At 40.8% G+C, this 20,787-nt stretch overlaps 1 protein-coding gene across 1 annotated transcript in view; it reads right to left on the bottom strand.

Annotated features, from left to right (window-relative positions):
- Dclk3 (doublecortin like kinase 3) overlaps window positions 1-20,787 on the bottom strand; it is a 46,778-nt gene that overhangs the window by 13,833 nt on the left and 12,158 nt on the right. Inside the window, exons 2-3 of the mRNA XM_003473390.5 lie at window positions 11,696-13,560; window positions 1,268-1,400 (exon numbers count right to left, since the gene is read on the bottom strand). Of these exons, the coding sequence (XP_003473438.3) occupies window positions 1,268-1,400; window positions 11,696-13,560 (1,998 nt within the window). The remainder of the gene's footprint in view (window positions 1-1,267; window positions 1,401-11,695; window positions 13,561-20,787) is intronic.

Genomic DNA, 20,787 nt, shown 5'->3' with positions numbered 1-20,787 from the left:
CACAACACTAAGGTGGCTATCATGCTGGTAATTCCACCACATTCCCATTAGTGGTGAACCTAGGCTCAGTCTACCCCCCCCCAACTCTCTCTGGTGCACTGAGAGTAGTCTTCTCAAAGCCCCTGCAACTCAGCTTTATACATGTTCTAGTCTCTCTCAATTTCCCTGAAGCTTCTACTATTGGGAAAGGGTCCCTCCCTTCTCACTACCACCAAGCCTGAAACTTATCCAGAGCCTTCCTATCTCACCTGGGTGGGTAAATCTACTCCTTCTGGAATGCCACACTAGCAAAAAAATCATCCATTTATGCAGAACCATGTAATAATTACTTCTTTTTTACATACTTTGCAGAGTATGTTGCTAAAACAGTTTATCAGATTCTCACACAATATGCAAATAGACAATAAATATTTGCAGAGTTTGAAATGGAAACCCCTTTTCCCTTAAATGCAAGGTTGATGAGAGAATTTTTAGATCAAATACCATCAGAAATTTTTCAGTTTTCTCCAGTTAGAGGTAGGCTTGGGTCAGGGTCAAAAAAAAATGACCCTGCTTGCTCTGATTCTTCATATACTTCTCTGCCATATTTATCTTACTGTGCTACACATGCATTCACATGGACACACACACACACACACACACACACACACACACACCCAATCTGTCCTCTATAACAAGGGAATCCTTGATTGATGAAAGAATCCAACTGCTGCCACCCTATGCTAACCAGAGAACAGTTTAAACCTCTTGCATCCCCTTATGCTTTCACATCTGCTGAAGATGTATAATTGTGGGTTACTAAGGCCTAAATACCATGGCTTCACCCTGTAACTCCCATTACACTCTCCAGCACTGCTCCTAACACACAAGCATCACATCCTACATTTCTCAAACTTTATCTCTAACAGATAGCCACAAGTCTTTTTCCCTGAACCTTTCTGCTCATAGACCCCTTTTATGCTCACAACCCTATAAAAGAATGAGATTTACTGGGTGGTCCCTCTCAGGTTTGTTCTAAATAAACTTATCTGGATTGTTGAGCTTGTATTTTTGTTCCTCATTTTTTCCTAACAATGGATGAGGAAAAATGTCTCATGCTTTGTTCAAGGAATTCCACTCCTAATATTTTCACTAAATTCTAATCTTGAAACCTGAGCTACAACTTGGAGATTTTTAATTGCTCTACATTGAAAAATACGAAATACTAAAATTAAGACATTTGTAAACAGGTGACTTAGAACACCACAGAGTGATATATAACACTTACCTTTCTCAGAAAGAATTTCAGGAGCTACATATGTTGGAGTTCCACACACAGTAAATACAGGTCTCACTACATGTTTTGCAAGGCCAAAATCAGCTAGTTTCAAAGTGGTAGATTTGTCCTCATTTCGTTGAACCTGAAATAAATCAGAATTTCCAAACCATCAAGGCAATAATGAGAACAAAAAAAAAAAAAAAAGAACACTAATAAGGCAACATGCATGTGAACTCAAGATAAGCAAACAATAAATCTAAACCAGTTTACAGTTGAGCCCAACACTGACAAATCCAATGACTCTAGTGACAGCTGCTCACATTGTCAATGAAAGAACCAAAGTTATATTTACTGTACCATGCATATTGTCACAGGTAGCCACTTAAGTTTATTAATTAAAATCAGTTTCTCCACTGTCTAGACACATGTCAAGTGCTCGAGAACCTCCTGTGGTTTGTGGCTACTATACTAGAACAGTGCAGATAGAGAATATTTCAGCTGCTGCACTTAGGGAGAACAGTCTTCCAAACCCTAGCCAGTACAGTATAACTCCATGCTGTCATGGGCCACTTTTTAGTTGTCTGAGGGCTCTCACCAGTTGCTGAGACTGTGTGTGCAAAATATCCCGCTCACCCACTGCTATGGCTTCACAGTGATTGCTGAGACCAACAGAGTTCCTGACAAGGATGAGATGGGAATAGCGTACATGCACTTTTTTCAAGGACTCTTATTTCCTTGATTTTTTTTTGGCCATTTTAATTCGAGCTATAAAAAACCAGCAGCTTAGCAAATTGGAATGGAAGCACCTCAGCAATGCAGGCCATAGGTCCTCGACTGCTCCGTAACTAACCTTAAATCAACTCATTCACTCACCAAACTTGACTTGTCTGAGTCATTTTTGGAAGTATTGGCACTCTCTCAGTTTGGAAGCAGATATTTCTTTCACATCTCTCAAAGAAATTTACATAATAATGAAAAGTATCCTGTTGGATAGCACTAAGTGAGAACAAGCATCAGTGATACTCTGAGCATAAACCGACTTTGGTGAGAACCAGAAGATACCTTTGGATAATCGAAAGGCCAGGCAGAAACTGGGAAAGAAGGACAAAGAGCTAGAAATGAGAATGAAGTAAACAAATAAGCAAGAGAAGAATGGCAAACACAGGTCTAGGGGTGCGGGCAGGAAGTAAAGAACCAAACAGGCCAGGAATCCTTGAATCATTTCACATCCAAGACATGCAACAGAAGGTTTTGAACACATTTCTTTACCCAGCTGAGCCTCTGTTTCATTGCTTGTTTTAAAAGAGGATGGGAAGAAGTATGATAACTTTCAGCAAATAAGTTTTGGCCAGGAGTTCCATCCAGTATCTGGAATCTACCTAGAAAAGTATTAGCCAGTGATGGTTTGCTTAGAAATCCCACTAGGATTTGTGTTTGTTTGTTTGTTTGTTTGTGTTTTGTTGTTTTCTTTTTTGGCACAGGCCTTGGACCTCAGGAGCTTGTCCTTGCCAGGCAGGCACTTGAGCCACTGAGCTATATACCTGGTCTTGCACTAAATTTTAGAGAAGGATAAAATCAGTCATTTTTTACAACAGAAAAAAGATGTTACTACCCACACAATGCAGTGTGAAAGAGCCATCTCTCAGTCTTTCCTGACCACAATATGTTCTCTGCATTTACTGAACTTCCTGCCAACAACTGACACCTTTATAAGCAGTGTGTGTCTTAATAACTGAGGTTCAGTCACTATTGTACAATCTAATCGATGTCTCCACTATTAACCTAACAAATGGAAAGTCATAGATTTAGAACTAAAATGTAATTCTGCTTTAACTACACAGAGACAAACATGGCCCAGAGGGACAACAAAATAACTTAGATTAGAAAATCTAGTTTGGAAGGGAAGGAAAACAAAATAATATGGTGCCTACAATTACCAGATGGATTGTCTCCATTAATCACATTTGCTGGGTAATTGCTTGAAAAAAAAATATGTCTCTCAGAAACATTTGCAAATATTCCTGCCCAAATCATCATCATTAAGAACACTGGGCCAACTCAATATAACAAAATAAGATGTGTGCTCCTATCACAAAACAACTGAAATATTTCCTTCCTCATGGAAACTTTCAATTCCAAAACCTAGCTATGCTGAGGAGAGTAGCAGATGAAATGTTTTGGAAACTCACTTTTCCTTTGAAAACTCATTGTGTTAAATCCCCAGATGGTGATGGATACATTTTTAAAATGCCAAATCTGTTTTTAAATTATTTTATGGGCTTTCTAAAGCTTATTATGCCTCTTCTTGTTCAGCTTTTCCCTTTGAGACTTGGGATTACCCTGGAGCATCAGCCACTACATAACCAGAGTCCCAGGAGGTCAAATCAGCGGTATGTTTGCCTCTTCCCAGAAGTTTTCTTAATTATTCTGCCTCCAGCCCCTTTTAGCAGAAGTTGTTTAAAACTCGTCAGTGCTGCCATTGGTTTCACCCACACAAGCAGCTTTTTTATATTTAAGGTCTCACACCGACTGTGAGTTGTTCGGTTTGGTTTTGCCTTACGACATACATCTCATGCTTTTGGCTTCAGAACTTCCTGTTTTAATCCTTGAAATTAAATGAGCAATTTACTCCTGCAACAATTCTTCCTTCTAGATTCTATGGGACTTCAAAGACCATCAAATTCAAACTGTTGCACAGGAAATGTATCTAAAATATCTTTTCACAAGATCATCATTCAACTCTGAATGAAATCTCAAAATGGAAGCCTCCACAACGTTATCCAGTTTTTCCCATTTACAGCTATCTTAACCTGTGAGATTTAACCCATGTTGCTTCAGAATCCCACACTGCCCTTGTTCTCTAACTGTTCCTGTGGGATGATACTAAGTAAGGGCACATCCCTTCCCAAAGATGGGAAACAAGTACCACGTTGCCCCAGCTTGCCCTCTGACTTCTCTGAGTTGGTATAACTGGATCCACCAGCTCGCTAATCCTTATAGGACATGATTTCCTGGCCTGTCAACTCTCGGATTTTCCTCTCTACTCTCAGCATGGCCCCTGGACAAAGATCATCAATTTCATTGGGAGCTTGTTATAGATCTCAGCCGCCCCAGACTCACTGAACCAAAATCAGTCTTTCTCTAAGATGCTAGAGGGATTCACAGTGTGAACCATATAGTTCTGGATAAATGATCCCTTGTCATCAATGCCTGTTTTGACCTAAATACCCATAGATGAACATCATACAGTACGTATGATTCGATCAAGGCAGTTGGGGTCTCAGGACTCGCAGCTGTCTTGGCTTTAGGTGGTTATCAAGGCAGCCAGAAGACCCGTAAATGTCACATTTCAATGTCCTTACCTCTGGAAGCCATCCCTGGCTTTCCCAGACTTGGTGGAGCTGCTTCTCAGAGGCCCCTACACACATCTCACCTTGCCTCTCCTCACCTTGTGGATTTATCTGAACTCCATGTTCTGGGTCATGTCCTGCTGGGCTCTGGTTTTAGGATCTCTCACTGGAAGGGCACCAGAGATTGTTTCACTCCGCACTGCAATGGAGTTAGTTGTCTGTCTCTGCCTCCCCTTTCCAGTCACCTTAAAATGTCCAACTTTGCGTCCTGATTACGTGTGCTTCAAGAGGAGTTTTTCTAACACTTAGGTTCTATCCCGTCCTTCAACACTGTATCACTTTAAATGGGATTTTACAATTTTTTTTCTCTGAACAGATGATGGCAGCAGAGTATAATCAAAGAGCAAGTGCTACCTTAGAAACTTTTGTAAGACTTTTGTAAAGTTTATTTGGTGTTTGCTAACTTGTTACTTGATTCTGCACGTGTCTTTGGACCTTTTCATTTTAAGATCCATTGTCAAGTGGCCACAAAGACAAAGGTGATATGAGAAAATAAACCACATTAAAATGACAGTGCCTAACATCAATTTACATTCAATAGTAAAAAAAATATGTAATTTTTTTTAATCACTGAAAATACCGGTGAGCATATGGTGCTCCCTTGGGCCTGTCACAGGACTAGCCTATGACATGCTTTTGGTGTCCACATATCACATCTGCTTTTTTCTACCAAATAGCATCTCACATTCATTTAACAAATATTAGAACCTTAGTAGGTACCCAGCACTGTTGTTGGTATGGGAAATACAGCAATGATTGAAACAAAGTCCTTGCTGTTATGAAGCCTCTGTAGGTGAATGTCAGGCAATGGTAAGGGCAAAGAAAAAGTAAAAATGAGATGAAGCCTATGTTGTCTAGCATGGGTCTTCACACGGCCACTGGCTTTGGATGTCAGTAATTATACGAAATAGATACTGAATATTTCATTTCCATCATCACAAAAAGTTCTACTGGACAATGTGGACATGCACAGTAGCAGGAAGTAAGGAAGGACTCCCTGAGAAGTAGCATCTGAAAGGAGTTGGAACAAACCACATCAAGATCTGAGGAACAAGGTTTCAGGTGGAGAAAATGACAAATTCAAAAGCCCAGGGTTACCTGCAACACAATGCTTGGTAATGGGGACAAGGGGTGGAGTTAATGACAGGGTGAGTGGCTGACGAGGAAGGCAGAGGCCACATCATGGAGGACCTTTGAGGCCACAGAAGTAAACTTTACTGTTATTCCAAATGTGGCAGGAAGCCAGGGGCAGCTCTGAGCATAAAAATCACTAAGATGCACGTTTTAAAATCCTAACCTCTCATTTAGATGTGGTCAGCCACACTGATGGAGGAATGAATGTTGAACTATCAGTGTTTCCTAGGCCAAGTCTGGTATTATCATATTTTATAACGTATCTCATATCACTCTGCTCCTCTCCCAGAGTTCCTAAACCCACAGAATGGGTCCATCATCACATAAAGACAGTCTCAACTCTCAGCTTCATAACCCTCATTTACTCCACATCTGCCTTCAGCTACTGTGCCATTTCTATGAACACACACACACACACACACACACACACGTGTGCAACTGAAACGAGAGCCTATGTACTCAACTCATTCCATAATCACACTGCAATCACCCTCCTCTGCCAAAAAGATGGCACCACAACGGACTCAGCTGAAGGCCCCAAACAGCAACTACTCAAGTACACCTTCCTTACCCACCACCTTCAACCACTGACAAGCACTGTCTTCACCCTTCAGCTGATCGGTTCTCCCTATTTATCTCGACTGAGCTCCCGAAGACCAAGCTACCGTCTTCCTCTGCTGTTGTTGCCATGGCTCCTTACCCTCACACAGCCTCTAGCACAGGAGACTGGAAGAAGATAAAACCAGACCTGGAGGTTCCATCATAATTGTCATTAGACAACTAGACTTTGGATCTCGGAAACCAAGAAGAGATTTACTGAGCCGCCTGCTCCGAGGACAGATGTTTGAAAAGGAAGAGTCTTAGAAAACTTAATCTTAGATTCTCAAATGGTTCACAATAAAACACTCTCTTACTCAGGCATTAAGAGGACAAGGAAAGCTTGCGGTACCTTACCTTAGCTAAATGACCTGAAATAAAGGCCTGTACCACTGTCCTTTTCCATTAGTGATTTCGTGTCCTTGTGGAAATCCATGTTTCTTAAGTATTACCTCACAAACTATGCTTTTGTAGTTACTTTCAATGGCTAGTTAATGTGAATAGCGTATAAATATATTCATGAACATTCAGACCATTAATACTTGGACATCTCTGTCTTAGAAGCTAAGGGGAAAGCAAATTGAAATCGAAGCTGGTAGAACAGATCTTGCTCATCCGGGAAAATTATGCATTAGAGAGCCACTAACAGCAATAATCATTACCCCTTCTTTAGTGTACCTAGAAATTAAGAAATTAAAATCAACAATATGTTTAAACTGGTCCACATTAGAGAGAGATAGGCAAATAGTGGGTATGAATATTTTTCATCCTTCTAGATTTTTCTTGCCAAGTCAGCTCCCCCTACCCTGGCCTTCTTCAGTAGTTAAACATCTAAAACCAAGAAGAGGCCTAGCAGGGGTACCACCTCTGTCCTCAACAAGATATGACCTGGTAAACTCCCACCACCATTTCTCCTGTCTAAGGAATCCTGCTCTAGCACCTGTATCGGGGACAGCGGGGAAGAGCTGAGGAAATGAACACGCTGTCTCTACATTAGCTGAGGGACATCAGCCTGTCCACCCCCTCATTCCTTTCAGCCCTGTTTTGACATTGAGAACCTACTCTGTCTTCCTTTTATTCCGGAGAAGAGTTTCTCAAATAACTCTGCTCGTCTCCTAAGTCTCTTCTCCCACTCTACTCACTCAGCTTTCCTCGCTAGCTGTAATAATTCTGCCATTATCTGCATGGCCTGTCCACATCCTCTCCCTCAGTGTGAGTTTGTCTGATCATCACTTTTCTGGCTCCTGTTTGCTTCCTTTCATCCTTCCCCAGGGCCCAGCCAGCACCATGCAACACTTTCCCACAGCTCCAGGGAAGCATATACTGGCAGAAGAAGTAATTAACATGGCTATTTCTGCAAGCTAGAAATTCTCATAATTAAAATTTCTTTTTGTAAGATCTTAGGAGTTTAAATAAGCCATAGGGGAAAAAAGAATACTAACATCTTATCAGGCAACATGATCAGTAGAAACAGATGAACTTGGTGGTATACCCCTGGAATTCTACTCTGGGTCTTAATTATCAGATACAAATATTCCTGTAGATTAAAACAACATGATAAACTTGCTATTTTCATTAAGAACTCTTCACATTAACAAAGTCTCTAAAAGGAGCAACAGTTAAAATGAGTTATGAAATGAAAGTTAGTTGTAACATAATCACCTTTCTAAGCTAAACAAAGACAAGTTCTAATAGAAACAGCAGTCATTTATTAAAGGAAGACACTACTGTTTGAAGATACAAATTAAGGAAACTGAATAACATTAATTGATGGATAGTAGTCACCATAGAAATATTTATTAAAATTAAATCTTAGAAAATCAAACAAATTTACAATGCAATTATAACAGCAGGTTTAGAGCTGACATCTCTCTAAACCCAGACAATGAGACAACTTTCAAATTCAACACTGTCTTCTTCTCTATGTGAAACCAAAAAGCATTGGATAACATTTAGACTCCTGACATAACAATATGTTGAACTTCGCTCACCAAGAAAAAAGACAAACATGCTTTGTAAATGAGGCAGACCTGCCTGTCCATACTGATAAATGAAAGCTGACAAATTACACAGAGAACTAATACATTAATCTATTTACAAAAGATAGTTTAAATGTTTAGCTTTCTGTAGTTTCTCAGGAAGCCAGACCACCATGAAAGATTAAAGGTTTATTTGAGGGGTCATGGGAGGTGGGATTTCTTCAAAATCAGGAAAGAAAAAAGGTCTAAATGCTGATTACAATCAAATATAAATATACAACAACTCATGTTCTGGGATTTAAAAATTAAAGCTACACTACAGTTTGCTGCCCCACATCTCTCTCTGTCTCTCTCTGTCTCTCTCTGTCTTTATCTCTCTCTCTCTCTGTCTCTCTCTGTCTCTCTCTCTGTCTCTCTCTCTCTGTCTCTCTGTCTCTCTGTGTCTGTCTCTCTCTCTCACTTTGTCTCTCTCTCTCTCTGTCTTTCTCTCTCTCTTACAGACACACACATACACACACTTCACTGCACCATTACACACAGGTACTGACATTTAAATCTATGAAGAAGCAGCCTTTCAGAGGCCATCAGTTTGTCCATACCAAATATATCCCTTGCATGAGTTCTACTTCCTTGAACAAACTTCTCCATATAATCTAACATGGGGCTAATTCCCCATTTAAAAATTGCTGATGTTAACTCCCTTCACACAACTGAGAACCACTAAGTCTGCCCAAGGGATGGGCCAAGCAATAGATTGGCTCTAGTACCTTGTTAGAAAATACGAGCTTAGCTAGGTGTCCCCCAAAAGAAAACAATCCCTTAGGGAAAATGATCTCATTCCATAAATTTCAGAAAGTATATAGCTTATAGAATGCTTTAATAGACAGGTGTCCAAAATGTTTGGCCTATAGGTCCTATTTGGGCCTCTAATCAGAATCTCTTCTGTTGAAACAATTCAGTGCAAACAAAGGAGTCTCTGAAAACAATACTTTGCAATTCCAAAGTGTACATAACAGACGTTATAAGCACATCATACCTGGAAAGCACTTAACCTCAGACCCAAAAGACAGAAACAATCAAAAAGTGAATGAAAAGAGACAAAGGAGGCCAACTAATGCGAAAATTTAATTTACAAAGAGAGCATTATTTCAGAGTAATTCAGGCCACTCAGGCAACCAGTCAAATCACTTCTGCAATTCTATGACACTGAAAAACAAGGTTGCTTGACTTAGTCAACACAGATCTCATTTTGCCAGATAATTAGTTTGGCTCACTTTGTGTTTCACTCTGCTCGTGGGAGCAGTCCACAAGCAGATGAGCACACTTGGATGATGTTTGCCGGCTGGGTCTAAAGGCAGGGAAGTGAGAGGTTGAACCTGCTACTCCCAGTACAGCTCGTGAAATCATGGTCTCCCCTCACTATTGCTTTACCTGCAGCGATCTGCCTTTGAATGCTTGTCTGCAGTAGTTATCTTGATATCGGAGTTATTTTAATGTCATCACAATGATAACAGCTGCCTTTAATGGAACGATTGCTGTTTCCCAAGCGACATGCTCTGGTGTTTATTCATCCAACTAACGTTTATTAAATACTTACCACGTTACAAATTTGTTCTAGATTTTGAAGTGTGGTCTCAATGAAGCAAAGACCCTGCTGTCATGAAACATTCTTTCCAGTGAGTTAAGGAAGACAGGAGAGAAAATACACAATGTAGTAGATGGTGATGGAGGTTATGAAGAATAAAGAGGGGTAAAAATTCCAAGCGGTGACAGGGTGAGGTCTGATGAATGCAATTTCAGTCACTGGTTTTATAGACTCATTGTGACAAGAGAGACACATCCCTGGGATCTGGCAACTAGGAAAAGGAGAGTTCAAAGGACTTGCTATAAAATTAGGGCTGCTATAAATGATTTGAGGGACAGCTGAAGGAAGGAGAAGTTTGCCATGGATTGACAGTGACAAGAAGTGGGAATAATTCCATGATTGGGTGTCGTAATTCTAATTTGAGGGTAAGTAGAACGTCATGGTTTATGTTAGTGGGCCCCAAGCCTCATGAAATTATGCGTTTGTGATTGGTTGTCTGGTGCTCCGATTGGTGGTGTGAGTGCTACACCCACCTAGGGGTGGAGCCAGTATAGGATGTTACTGCAGGAAGAAGGCGTGTCTCTTTCTCTTGCCTTGTTGTTTGCAGCCAACCAGGAATCGCTGCCCCGCCAAGCCATGCTGCCCCGGAGCCAGCTGAGTGTGGACTGACACCTCCAAGAACTGCAAGAAATAAACCTTTCCTTCCCTAACTTTGGGCATCAGGTATTTTGTCTCAGCAATGACTAAAAAGTAACTAAGGCAAAGAATAAAGCAATGATTTAGACAATACTCTTGTTATTATATGTATTTGGACATTATAAAGGGGCCTTGATTTTTTCCTAATCCATTATTTTCACAGAGTGACCCTATCAGACATTAGTGTTCCATGAAATTGTTCAGCAGGAGAATGCCACTGCCAAACTGTGTATACCAGGCTGACTCCCTGCCATTTTAGAGGCTGCTTTTTTCCCATGCTTAATCTGCGTTTGACTTCCCAGGATTATTATTGCTGTCTTACAAACAAGTGAACTAAAACCCACATACATGAAGGACTTATTGTGGAGCAAGTAACTAAGTAATCCCGGATTCAAGTGGAATAACTGAGCTCAGTTCCACTGAGCTCTACACATCAGGTGCGGCAGGGCTGCACCTTTTGAATCCTTTGGCAAAATGTTATTCTTGAAAGGGTGACAGGAAGGGTCTTAGGTCAGAGGGTAAACAAAGCCTGGAGGTGAAGCTGCCATCAGCAGACCACCCCCAAACCCAGGCCTGAAGGATGCATGAGCATTAAGAAATGAAGTCCAGGGGCTGGGGATTTAGCTCAGCAGCATAAGCACCTGCCTTGCAAGCAGGTGGTCATGAGTTCGATCACCGGTACTGATAAAAAAAAAAGAAAGAAATGAAGTCCGTATGGTCAGCATCCAAACAAAATGTATGGGCCAGATGTCATCCAGGGTTAGAGCTCCTATGTGGCATTCGCAAGACCCTGCGTTTGACCTTGAACAAGAAAGAAATATTTTTCTCCCAGAAATGAGGAAACATTTTCCATTGCATTTAAATTAGGTTTATTTTTCAACGGCTTAATCAAAATAGTTATGAACTGTAACCAAACCTTTAAATACTGAAATAAGTATGTTGGAGTAATGGGCTAGCATATAAACTACAAAGCAATTGATTTTTATTCTATATTTTAAAAACATCTCTCTTTTATGCTAATGAAGATCAGACTTACCAAGAGATTTTCTGGCTTGAGGTCCCGGTGGACAATATTCTTGTCATGCATATGGACGAGGGCCTTACATAGGTCCATGATCAAGCGTGCTGCATCGGGCTCAGGGAACTTCACACTTTCTATAATGGCGTCGAAAAGGTCCCCTCCCTGTACATACTCCATGATCAAGCAGATTTCCATTTCCATTTCATATACTTCATGCAGTTTCACTATGTTGGGGTGAGAAAGGCTCTGAATGATTAAGATCTCACTGTCAATTATGTCCTCCTTACCCTTGAGTTTGGACTTGTCGATAATTTTCATGGCATACGCCTGCCTGGTCTCACGGTGCCTGCACTCCTTCACCACGGCAAAATTTCCATCCCCAATGACCCGTCCAGTCTCATAATGCTTCCCTACATCCGCCGTGATGATGCCTGCAGGCCGCGGCTTCCGGCCAGTGGACCGTTTTGACTTGTTCTCTTCTGGTCTGGTCTTGGGCTCCTTCTCTATCCTTGCAGGGGGGTCATCTCTGACAGCTATCTTCCTCGCTCCTGACACGCCAGGCTTCTTCTCATTCTCTGCTTCCTTTTCTTCTCTTCGGGTTTTAGAGAGCTTCTCTAGCTCAGGCTGGTGCTCTCTCAGCAGAGAGATACTATGCTTGCTCTTGCAAACATGCCTGATGTCTTTCTGTACATCCCTGGGCCCCTCCTCTGTCTCTGGAGGCACTTCCATGAGCTCCTTCTTGATCCTGGCTGCTCCCTGAGGATGGCTTGCTTGATCCTCCGGGTCTCTGTCCTCTTTCATATCCGTGTTCTTGCTAAGTCTGTGCAGCTCATGTGTGGGATTCCTGGGACTGCTCCTATGGCTGTCAACCTTGCGCCCTTCCCCACCATGTGCAGGGTTTGCCTCTGGAGACCTCCTATAGCTCTTTGTCCTCACCAGCTTCTCCACTTCATACCTCTGGCACTTGCCCATGTCCAGCTCACTGGTGCCCAGGGAAAGCCTCTCGTGCTGTAGGCTCTGCTGGCGCTCCCGTTCTCGCTTGCACTTCTCACATCGGACAATCTCCCCAGAAGTCTTTTCAATCTCCAGCCCCAGGTGCTTCTCTCCACTGGCATGCCTCTCCTCCAGAGTGGTTTCTCTGGACAGCTTGCTACCAGATTCAGGCTTCTGTTTCCCCCTCATCCACTTCTTCTGGGCCCTCACCTTGTCTTGCAGTGCAGGCTCCATGGGGGACTTTCCCTGACGCCTGATGATTGCCTTGCCCTGGGCGGACTCAGTGCCACTCCCAGTCTCCCCACAGTGGTGGCCCCCTTTCAGAACCTTGCTATAAAGTCTGCTTCTCAGCCTTGGAGAAGAGGCTCGGCTATGCTGGGTCACTGTCAGTGCCCGGTTTTTGTTAGGATACAGTTCCTCAATAGCCATTTGAATGTTCTTCAATGTCAAGGGTTCTTTGCCCATAGCTATGAAAGCATCCCCATCCCTGAAAAAATCAGAGACACTCCTGATTTCTCTACCCTTGAGGTTAAACAGCTTCCTCACATGATCATTTTTCCATCTTGGAAAGCCTAAGGTTTCTGAGATGTCTGCTAGGAGCTGCTCAAATGTCTGCACCGATCGCCTGTTGAGGAGCATGGTGACCTTACGGAGGGGCTCACCCAGCCTCACCACGGTCACAACCCTGGGCTTCAGTGGGCTGTTCTCAGAATGGACTGAGTGAAGGCCTTTCTGAGTGCTGAACGTGGGCACAACAGAGCCATGTGGGCCCAGGAGTGGTTTCTCTAGATTCCCTCGGCCAGCAGGTAGCCAGGGACTCTGTAGCTTTCGCTCTGTGATTTTGGAGCTTAAGTACTTTAGAGAATTGTCACATAGGCCCCGATGTCCTGCAACAGGAAAAAGACAACATAGTATTAGCCTGGATGAGTTTAAAGAGGCCCTCAAGCTTTAGCAAATTTTACTAAAGATTACTAGTCTGCTATTACAATTTGTAAGTGTGGTCTCTGTGGCTTTGCCCCAAGTGATAGAGCCTTTCTGCTTTCAGTTTGATCCCCAATCTCCTGTGAGAGACCTGCAGTGCAGAACAGTCAGAATCAGCCTAAGGTGGCTCCTTGAGCTTTGCATACCCCTTCTCACCCAGATAGGGCAGGCACTGGAGCCCTCTCAAGGCCAGTCCTGGCTCTGGGAACACCAAGGGAGTTGAGCTTCAAGCATCTTTGACTGAGATCAAAGACCATGGTTTGCTGCCCAGGAAACAACATTCAGTCGGAACATCCTAGAATTGTAAAGGATTCAGATCTTGCCAAGTCTTTGCCAAGAACAGTTTTCTTAGCTAAAATTTCAACTCATTCAAGGTCAAATAATATGACAAGAGATTATGATCACAAGGTTTGAGACAGATCTAGTTTTTAATTCTGGAGTGGCTACCAGCTTGAACAAATCTCTTATATTTCAGTGTTTTCATCCATAAAGTACAAATGATGACATGTTCCTCCCAGAGTTTTTGTGAAGAACACTACATTTGACTTAGTCAAAAGGCAGAGAAGTGATTTTGTGAAGAATAATAAGTGATTATAGGGAATTTAACAAAGTGCCTCACACACAGTAAGAATACAAATAGTAACTGCCAGCATGCAGTGTTGTACGTATAATCTTAGTATCTATTTTTATTATAATTTAATTAGTTGACATAATTTACTCATAAAGAAATCTACTGTGCACAGGCTCACCTGGCATCCAGAGAGCTACTAGGCCAACCTAATACAGTGGATATCATCCTCTTGCATTAGAGGTTGGCACAATAAAGCTGAAAATTGTTTCAAATTAAGTATAGATTGGTCTTTTCTCTCCTTGTTAAAATAAGGAAAAGGTGGTCCTTGTAGCTCAAAATAGTGTTTAGCAGGTGCAATCCTTAGCACTGGGAAAAAAGAATAAAGTGACCATGGCTAGATTAAGGTTTAAGGTTCCAAGCGTAAGTAATGAGGATGTGCATGAATAAAATAAGACTTTGTAGTTCCTGATCAGCTGTACCAGCCAGAATTCAGCTTTTCCAATTTCTAAGCTGGGAGAGAAGATCTAAAGAAAAAGTAGGGGAACATATAACTCAGCTAAATCATGAGTTTGGGCTAAGAATTATTAGTTACCCTACAGATCTGTGTGTCAGACCCTGCATGTAGGAATCTGCCACTTATACTTCCTGTAAGAAGAAATTAAGAGTAATTATTTATAAATGTTAGTGAATCAACTGTAGCAGAAACTTGGTTGTGCCAGGATGGGGGCAGTTTGGCCCAACATATCCACACAGAATTTTTTTTTAATTATAATGTACAATCTGTTCTGAGAAGATTTCCATCTGGACTCAGGTGTCATATCAGATGACAAGGTAGTGGCTATTACTGATCTTCCCACATGCCACAAATTTATGAGCTTAACAACTGTGTTCACACAAAAGGATTTATTTATGGGTATCTGTTATGTTTCTTCTTCTCACAGTCTCTCAAATTGCTCTGTCTCCATGTTTATCTGAGATAGCTGAAGTGGAGACAGCGATCTGCCGCAGTGATACTAGTTTGCTTTTCCTGCACTGAGAAATTGAGGAATGGTACTAACGAAGAGTAACCCAAAGCTGTGTTTCCAAAGGCTACTGTGCTCACTCGTTCTCTTTCTGGTGCTTCATAGAGGGTAGGGTCCTTGATGCGTATTTGTCAAACTAAAGCAAACAGGGTCTTAATAATTTTCTCTGAGAAGACAAGAAAAGGAATCTTAACCAGTATCCCAGACTAAGGCTTTTCTAATCAGAAGTGAGGAAAGATAGGAAGACCCAGATATCAATAATTAGCTGAGCCCAGAGGATGGCAGGCCCAGTAGAAAAACTTGGAGGCAACAAGAAAAAGATCAGATAAAGTACTAGAAGGCACAACGAAGGGTGCTCAAAAGACAGGAGTTAAGTTGGGCCTTCAACACTAGATGAGATAGAGGCTTCCTTTAGTACAGGGAACAAGAACCGTTGTATGGAGCTGGATGGTTTGTTCATGTGGTTACTGAAATTATCAGAAATGATGGTAAAATTCAAGATGACGCAGAAAATGCTGGCAACATAGAAATATGACCTGGCAGTCACTACATGTGGTAACTGCTGGATGATATAAGTCTAGGAGGGGCTATTATATGAGAGAAGAAAAATAACAGAGCTGAAGAAGCCCTGAGAATCTAAACTGTAAACCCAATCTTCCAAAAGCCACAGTCCCTCAAAAAGAAATATTCTGTACTCTAGAAAAGAAAGAGGAACAGGATTCTCGGGAAAGAACCAGAAGGACAAAGAAGCATTCAGTCACTATATTAAGAATGCTGCAGCACTGTACACAGAACCAGGCTCAGGAATGTCCCACAGAGAGGCCTCCCTGGGCTATCAGGGAGGCACAAAGCAGTACACTGAAGGGCTTGGGTATTGTGTGATGACTTTGGATGACAAAGATGCAAGCCATAATGCAAGCCTCAAGATTCCAAACACTGGAACTACAGTATCTGAGTGTGGTGATGGGTGACTGGCCAAGATTGGGCTGGGAGGTTGGGGAGATGTGCTCTTGAAATGGCTAAGCCAGTTTTAGCAGACTGTATATATATATATATATATATATATATATATATATATATATATATATAGTGTGTGTGTGTGTGTGTGTGTGTGTGTGTGTGGTATGGGAGATCAAACTCATGACCTTACACTTGCTAAATCCGCAGCCCCTCAAATATTTTCACTGGAAGAAAAATATCCTCTTTAGTAAATGACTTTTTATATGTCAAAGATTAAAGATTAAATCTGGACCCATCAAATGGAACCTAAGTATTAAAAACCTAAGTATTAAAACAGAAATACCTACTCTGCTAGAAGGCAGAATAAGTAAAACTCTGGAAGACATGGATGTAGGCAAAGACTTTATCGAAAAAACCTTGATCCCACAGGAAATATTACAAAGAATTAACAAGTGGGGTCACATCATATTAAAAAGCTTTGCACAGCAAAAGAATAAGTGAAATTTTTACAAATCATTCTTCAAAGGGCTAGTATCTAGAATATATAAAGAGCTCAAAACATCAAGCCCTCAAAATTAAAGACCCAATCCAAAATGAGCATCTGAAATGAATAACACTTCTCAGATGTAAAAGTATAATCAGCAAATAAATATATGAAAAAATGTTCAACATCACTGATCATTTGAAAGATGCAAATTAAAACACTGAGATTCCATCTAAGGACAGAAAGAATAGCCATCATGAAGGAACTGAGCAATAACAGATGCTGATGAGACTGTGGGGGAAAAGGAACACTTCTCCACTGATGGTGGGAGCGTAAATTGGTACAACCACTATGGAAATCAGTATGGAGATTCCTCAAAAACCCAGAAGTTCTGCTTGATCCAACTATTTCTCTTGTAGATATCTTCCCCAAAAAGTTAAAGACATCAGACCACAGTGGTACATGCACATCTATGTTTATACCAAGTAAACTTTGGAACCAGGCCCTGTCCCCATCAACATATGAATGAATAAAGAAAACCTAGTTTTCATATACAACAGGGAATACTAGTCTGCCATAAAGAATGGTAAACTTGAGATAGTTTTAGGTAAATGGATGCACCTGAGAACATAATTTTAAGTGAAATAAATTAGACACATGTTTAAATATTACATTACTTCTCTTGTGTGTGAAACCCAAAGTGTAAATAAGGACCAAAGGGGAGCTAGAGACTGGGAAGTAAGAAGAAAATGTTCAAATAAGAAAGGGACCAAGGTGAGGGAAGGGAGTGGGAGAAAGAAAAGAGGGATAAAAATAAAAAAGAGTGACAGGAAAACAATAAAAACAAAGTTTTGTAAATTGAAAGGAGAAAAAGGGTTGAAGGGAAGGGAAGGGAATGGGCAAAAAAGAATTAAGATACATTGAGTACAGTTACAAATTGTCTATGGTGTGATCATTATGTATGTCAAAAATGTAACAGTGAAACCATTTTTAAAAACAAAAATCTACTCTATGAATGAAAAAAAGCCTGCTAAGTAGATTAAATAAATGAAGTGAAATGAAAACATTATCACAGACATTTATGTTCCACAAGTCACAGCTGATTTTACCCCATTCTAAAAGAAAAAGGTCTTGCAACATTGGGTTTCTCCCAAGCCCAGGTACACCTCAAGGCCAAAGAGAATGGGGTGCTAAATATGACTCAGTAGGATGAGTATGTGACTTGAGTAGTGACTGAATTAGAAAACCAGTGGTGATGGGACAATACAAGAAGCACCTCGGCAACTCCAACCACACAAGTCTCCTGGGGAGGTGAACCCAATTCCCGCTCGGTGACCCTTGGAGGCTGGCAGTTTACTATAAGGCAATAAACTCAGTTACTGAACCAGCACAACATGTTCAGGTGCCAAGAATGGGTGTGGCTCCCAGAAACACTGTCTCCTGTCCGCTGCCACAATTCACATGAATTTGTGTAACTTGATTCCACAATGACAGTCAGCTCTACACTTCACAAGGGTGGAAGGTTTACCAAAATGACTGGAAATCACATTCGTCCAGATGCCTGTCTAATCATTTATTATAACATTTTCTAGTGATATAATTAGCCACTAATTATCAAGTTCAAAATAAAGAGAAAAACAATAAAAATTCATGCTATACAACTGTCTTTTTAATCACAAAGAAGGTTTGCTTTTCTTGGTCATACCAGGATTATACAGGTGACTAATTAAAACACCTATGTCTGTGATCAGTATAAGTTTTCAATTCTCATCTTGGCTCCTGCAAAGTTATAATAACACATATAAAAAAAGAAAAAGAATCATATCCAAACTGTTATAATAGACACAGATATCTAAGTGTTCTTTAAGCATTTTTAAACTACATGTACTAAAAGATTTAAAAATATCTAGTAAATAAAAGAAAGATTTAAAAATACCTGGTAATAGCCAATACAAAAATAACTGAATAGAAAATAAAGTTAATGCATCTAAAAGAACATTATTATCACCCTTCTTCTTAGCAGGGAATCTCCCCTTAAAATACTCTATTTTTGCAGGATTTCACCAAATATCACTTGTGTCCTCCATGTGCAACACTGAGGGACTATTTACTCAGGAGAAGACAAAGGACTGCTTGAAACAATTTCTCCTTTCAGTCAGTAATTGTTTCCCTGAGCATTTTCCAGGGGCTCCCTGGGAACAAACTCATTTTGCCCATATGCTGATTTGAGGCAGGAGAAACATTTGTGAACTTACAGTTTATTATACAAACATCCCAAGGAGAGTTTTCTAAATGAATAAAAACCGAAACACAGCCTCTCACTAAGCTTCAACACTGCTACTGTTTTGTAACACAAAAGCTAGCCAATGTCTGTATTGATCAAAGCTGGAGAAATTAATAAAGGTAAAATACGACAGTGCTGTGCTGTTTATTGGTGCTGTCATCACAGATGACACTCCAAGCTCCAATTAAAGTCGTAACCATCTGTCTCCTTTACCGTGAATGCACAACTGACTGAGGTATCAAGGACAGCAATTAAAAATATTTTTTCTTGCTCTTATCTCGTAAGTGCCCCTTCGGGGTCCACTTCGGTCTGCTGATCACATGTGCCAACATCCCTAATGCCTCCTACCGTAGGCAGCCTATATGATCTCTGAGTGAGGAGTATGTGCCAGTCCTTATTTTAACTCATCTAATGGGTGACTGATATTTTTTTTTTCTACGTTACTACTGATTTGAAGATGGGATTGACCACTAAGACACTTTTGAATCACCATGACTTTCCTATACTGCCTCAGTTCTTTTATGGTTCGGTTTGGTTGGTTTGGTTGGTTTGGTTTGGTTCGGTTTGGTTTGATGCGGTACGGTGCGGTTCTCTTGTTTTCAGTACTGGGGATGGGATTAAATTTAGGGCTTTCAGGAGACCTTCCTTAATCTTTTTTTTTTCCAGGTAACATCTAGCTAAATTACCAATTTGCCCAAGCTGGGCTCAAACTTGGGATCCTCCAGTCTCAGTCACCCAGAGTTCTGGAATTACAGGTATGGAACCCCTTATCAGGCTTATCTGATTTATGAGTATTTTTTAAGTGAACATTCTTTTCCTCACCTTTAAGGCTTACCCTTCACCCCCTTGATAATTTCCGTCCTCCCTCCCTGGATTTTTCCCCTCATCCTCACCATCCTCACCACCACGCCACAATGCCTCTTCCACTGGCTATGTTGTCTGAAAATCCCCACGCTCCATAAAATCCAGAATACATTTTTCTGTCTTCCCAGAGACCCCAGGATATCAGCTAACACCCTAGGGACACCCACAACAAAGAAGACAGACAATGTTCTTCTGCTGTAACTATCTCCTTTATATGTCCCATAGAAGCAGTTAAACTACTAGGTCCTATTTGCTGTGTTCTGTAACAAAAGACTTCTGGCATGTCGATACAAATACAAACCATCCAAGAAGACTGTTAAAATGCAAGTCCTGACTCCAGTCTACCTGGGCTGGTCTGAGATCTGCATTTTTTGCAAAATCCCGGTGACACTGATGTAGCTGACCCCTAGATCACAATTTGAGCGGCAAAGTTATAGTGAGAAATGCCAGTCCTCTAAGAGTGTGGTCTTTAGTAAAGTTACTTTCACAAAGTGAGTAATTTTTGATATATTGCCGAAACATGGCACTATCAGTAGAAGTGAAACCAAAGGTCCAGCTGGGGGTCTCTTTGCACAGGTTTTAAATAAAGCAAATATATTTTTAAAAATGGCAGAGGGAATGATCTAGAATTTGATTACTGTTGAAGAGGAAAATCATTTTTCTCTATTTTCTCAGGTTCATTAGTTATGGTCCTGCAAAATAAACTGACAAAAAGAAGAAGGTTTATTCACATGGGGGAGTTCACAGAAATAAAGTGAAAATTTCAAAAAAGTAAAAAGTCAAATGTGTGTATACTGTTTCAACAAAGGTGAATAGATCTATAGAAAACTGACAAGACAAAAAAAAAGTTTGGGTTTTTAGGGGCAATAAAATACAAATATACTGTATAGGAAAACTAAAGGAAATAAGGATTACTTTAGTAAGTTTTGCCAAGCAGGTTTCCCTCTG

The sequence above is a fragment of the Cavia porcellus genome, unplaced genomic scaffold, assembly GCF_034190915.1.
Source record: "Cavia porcellus strain 051 isolate PalLab524CR breed Dunkin Hartley unplaced genomic scaffold, mCavPor4.1 scaffold_13, whole genome shotgun sequence".
In the NCBI taxonomy this organism is placed as follows: domain Eukaryota; kingdom Metazoa; phylum Chordata; class Mammalia; order Rodentia; family Caviidae; genus Cavia; species Cavia porcellus.
The sequence above is the reverse complement of the archived record's forward strand: the minus strand, read 5'-3'. Positions and strand labels throughout refer to the sequence as shown.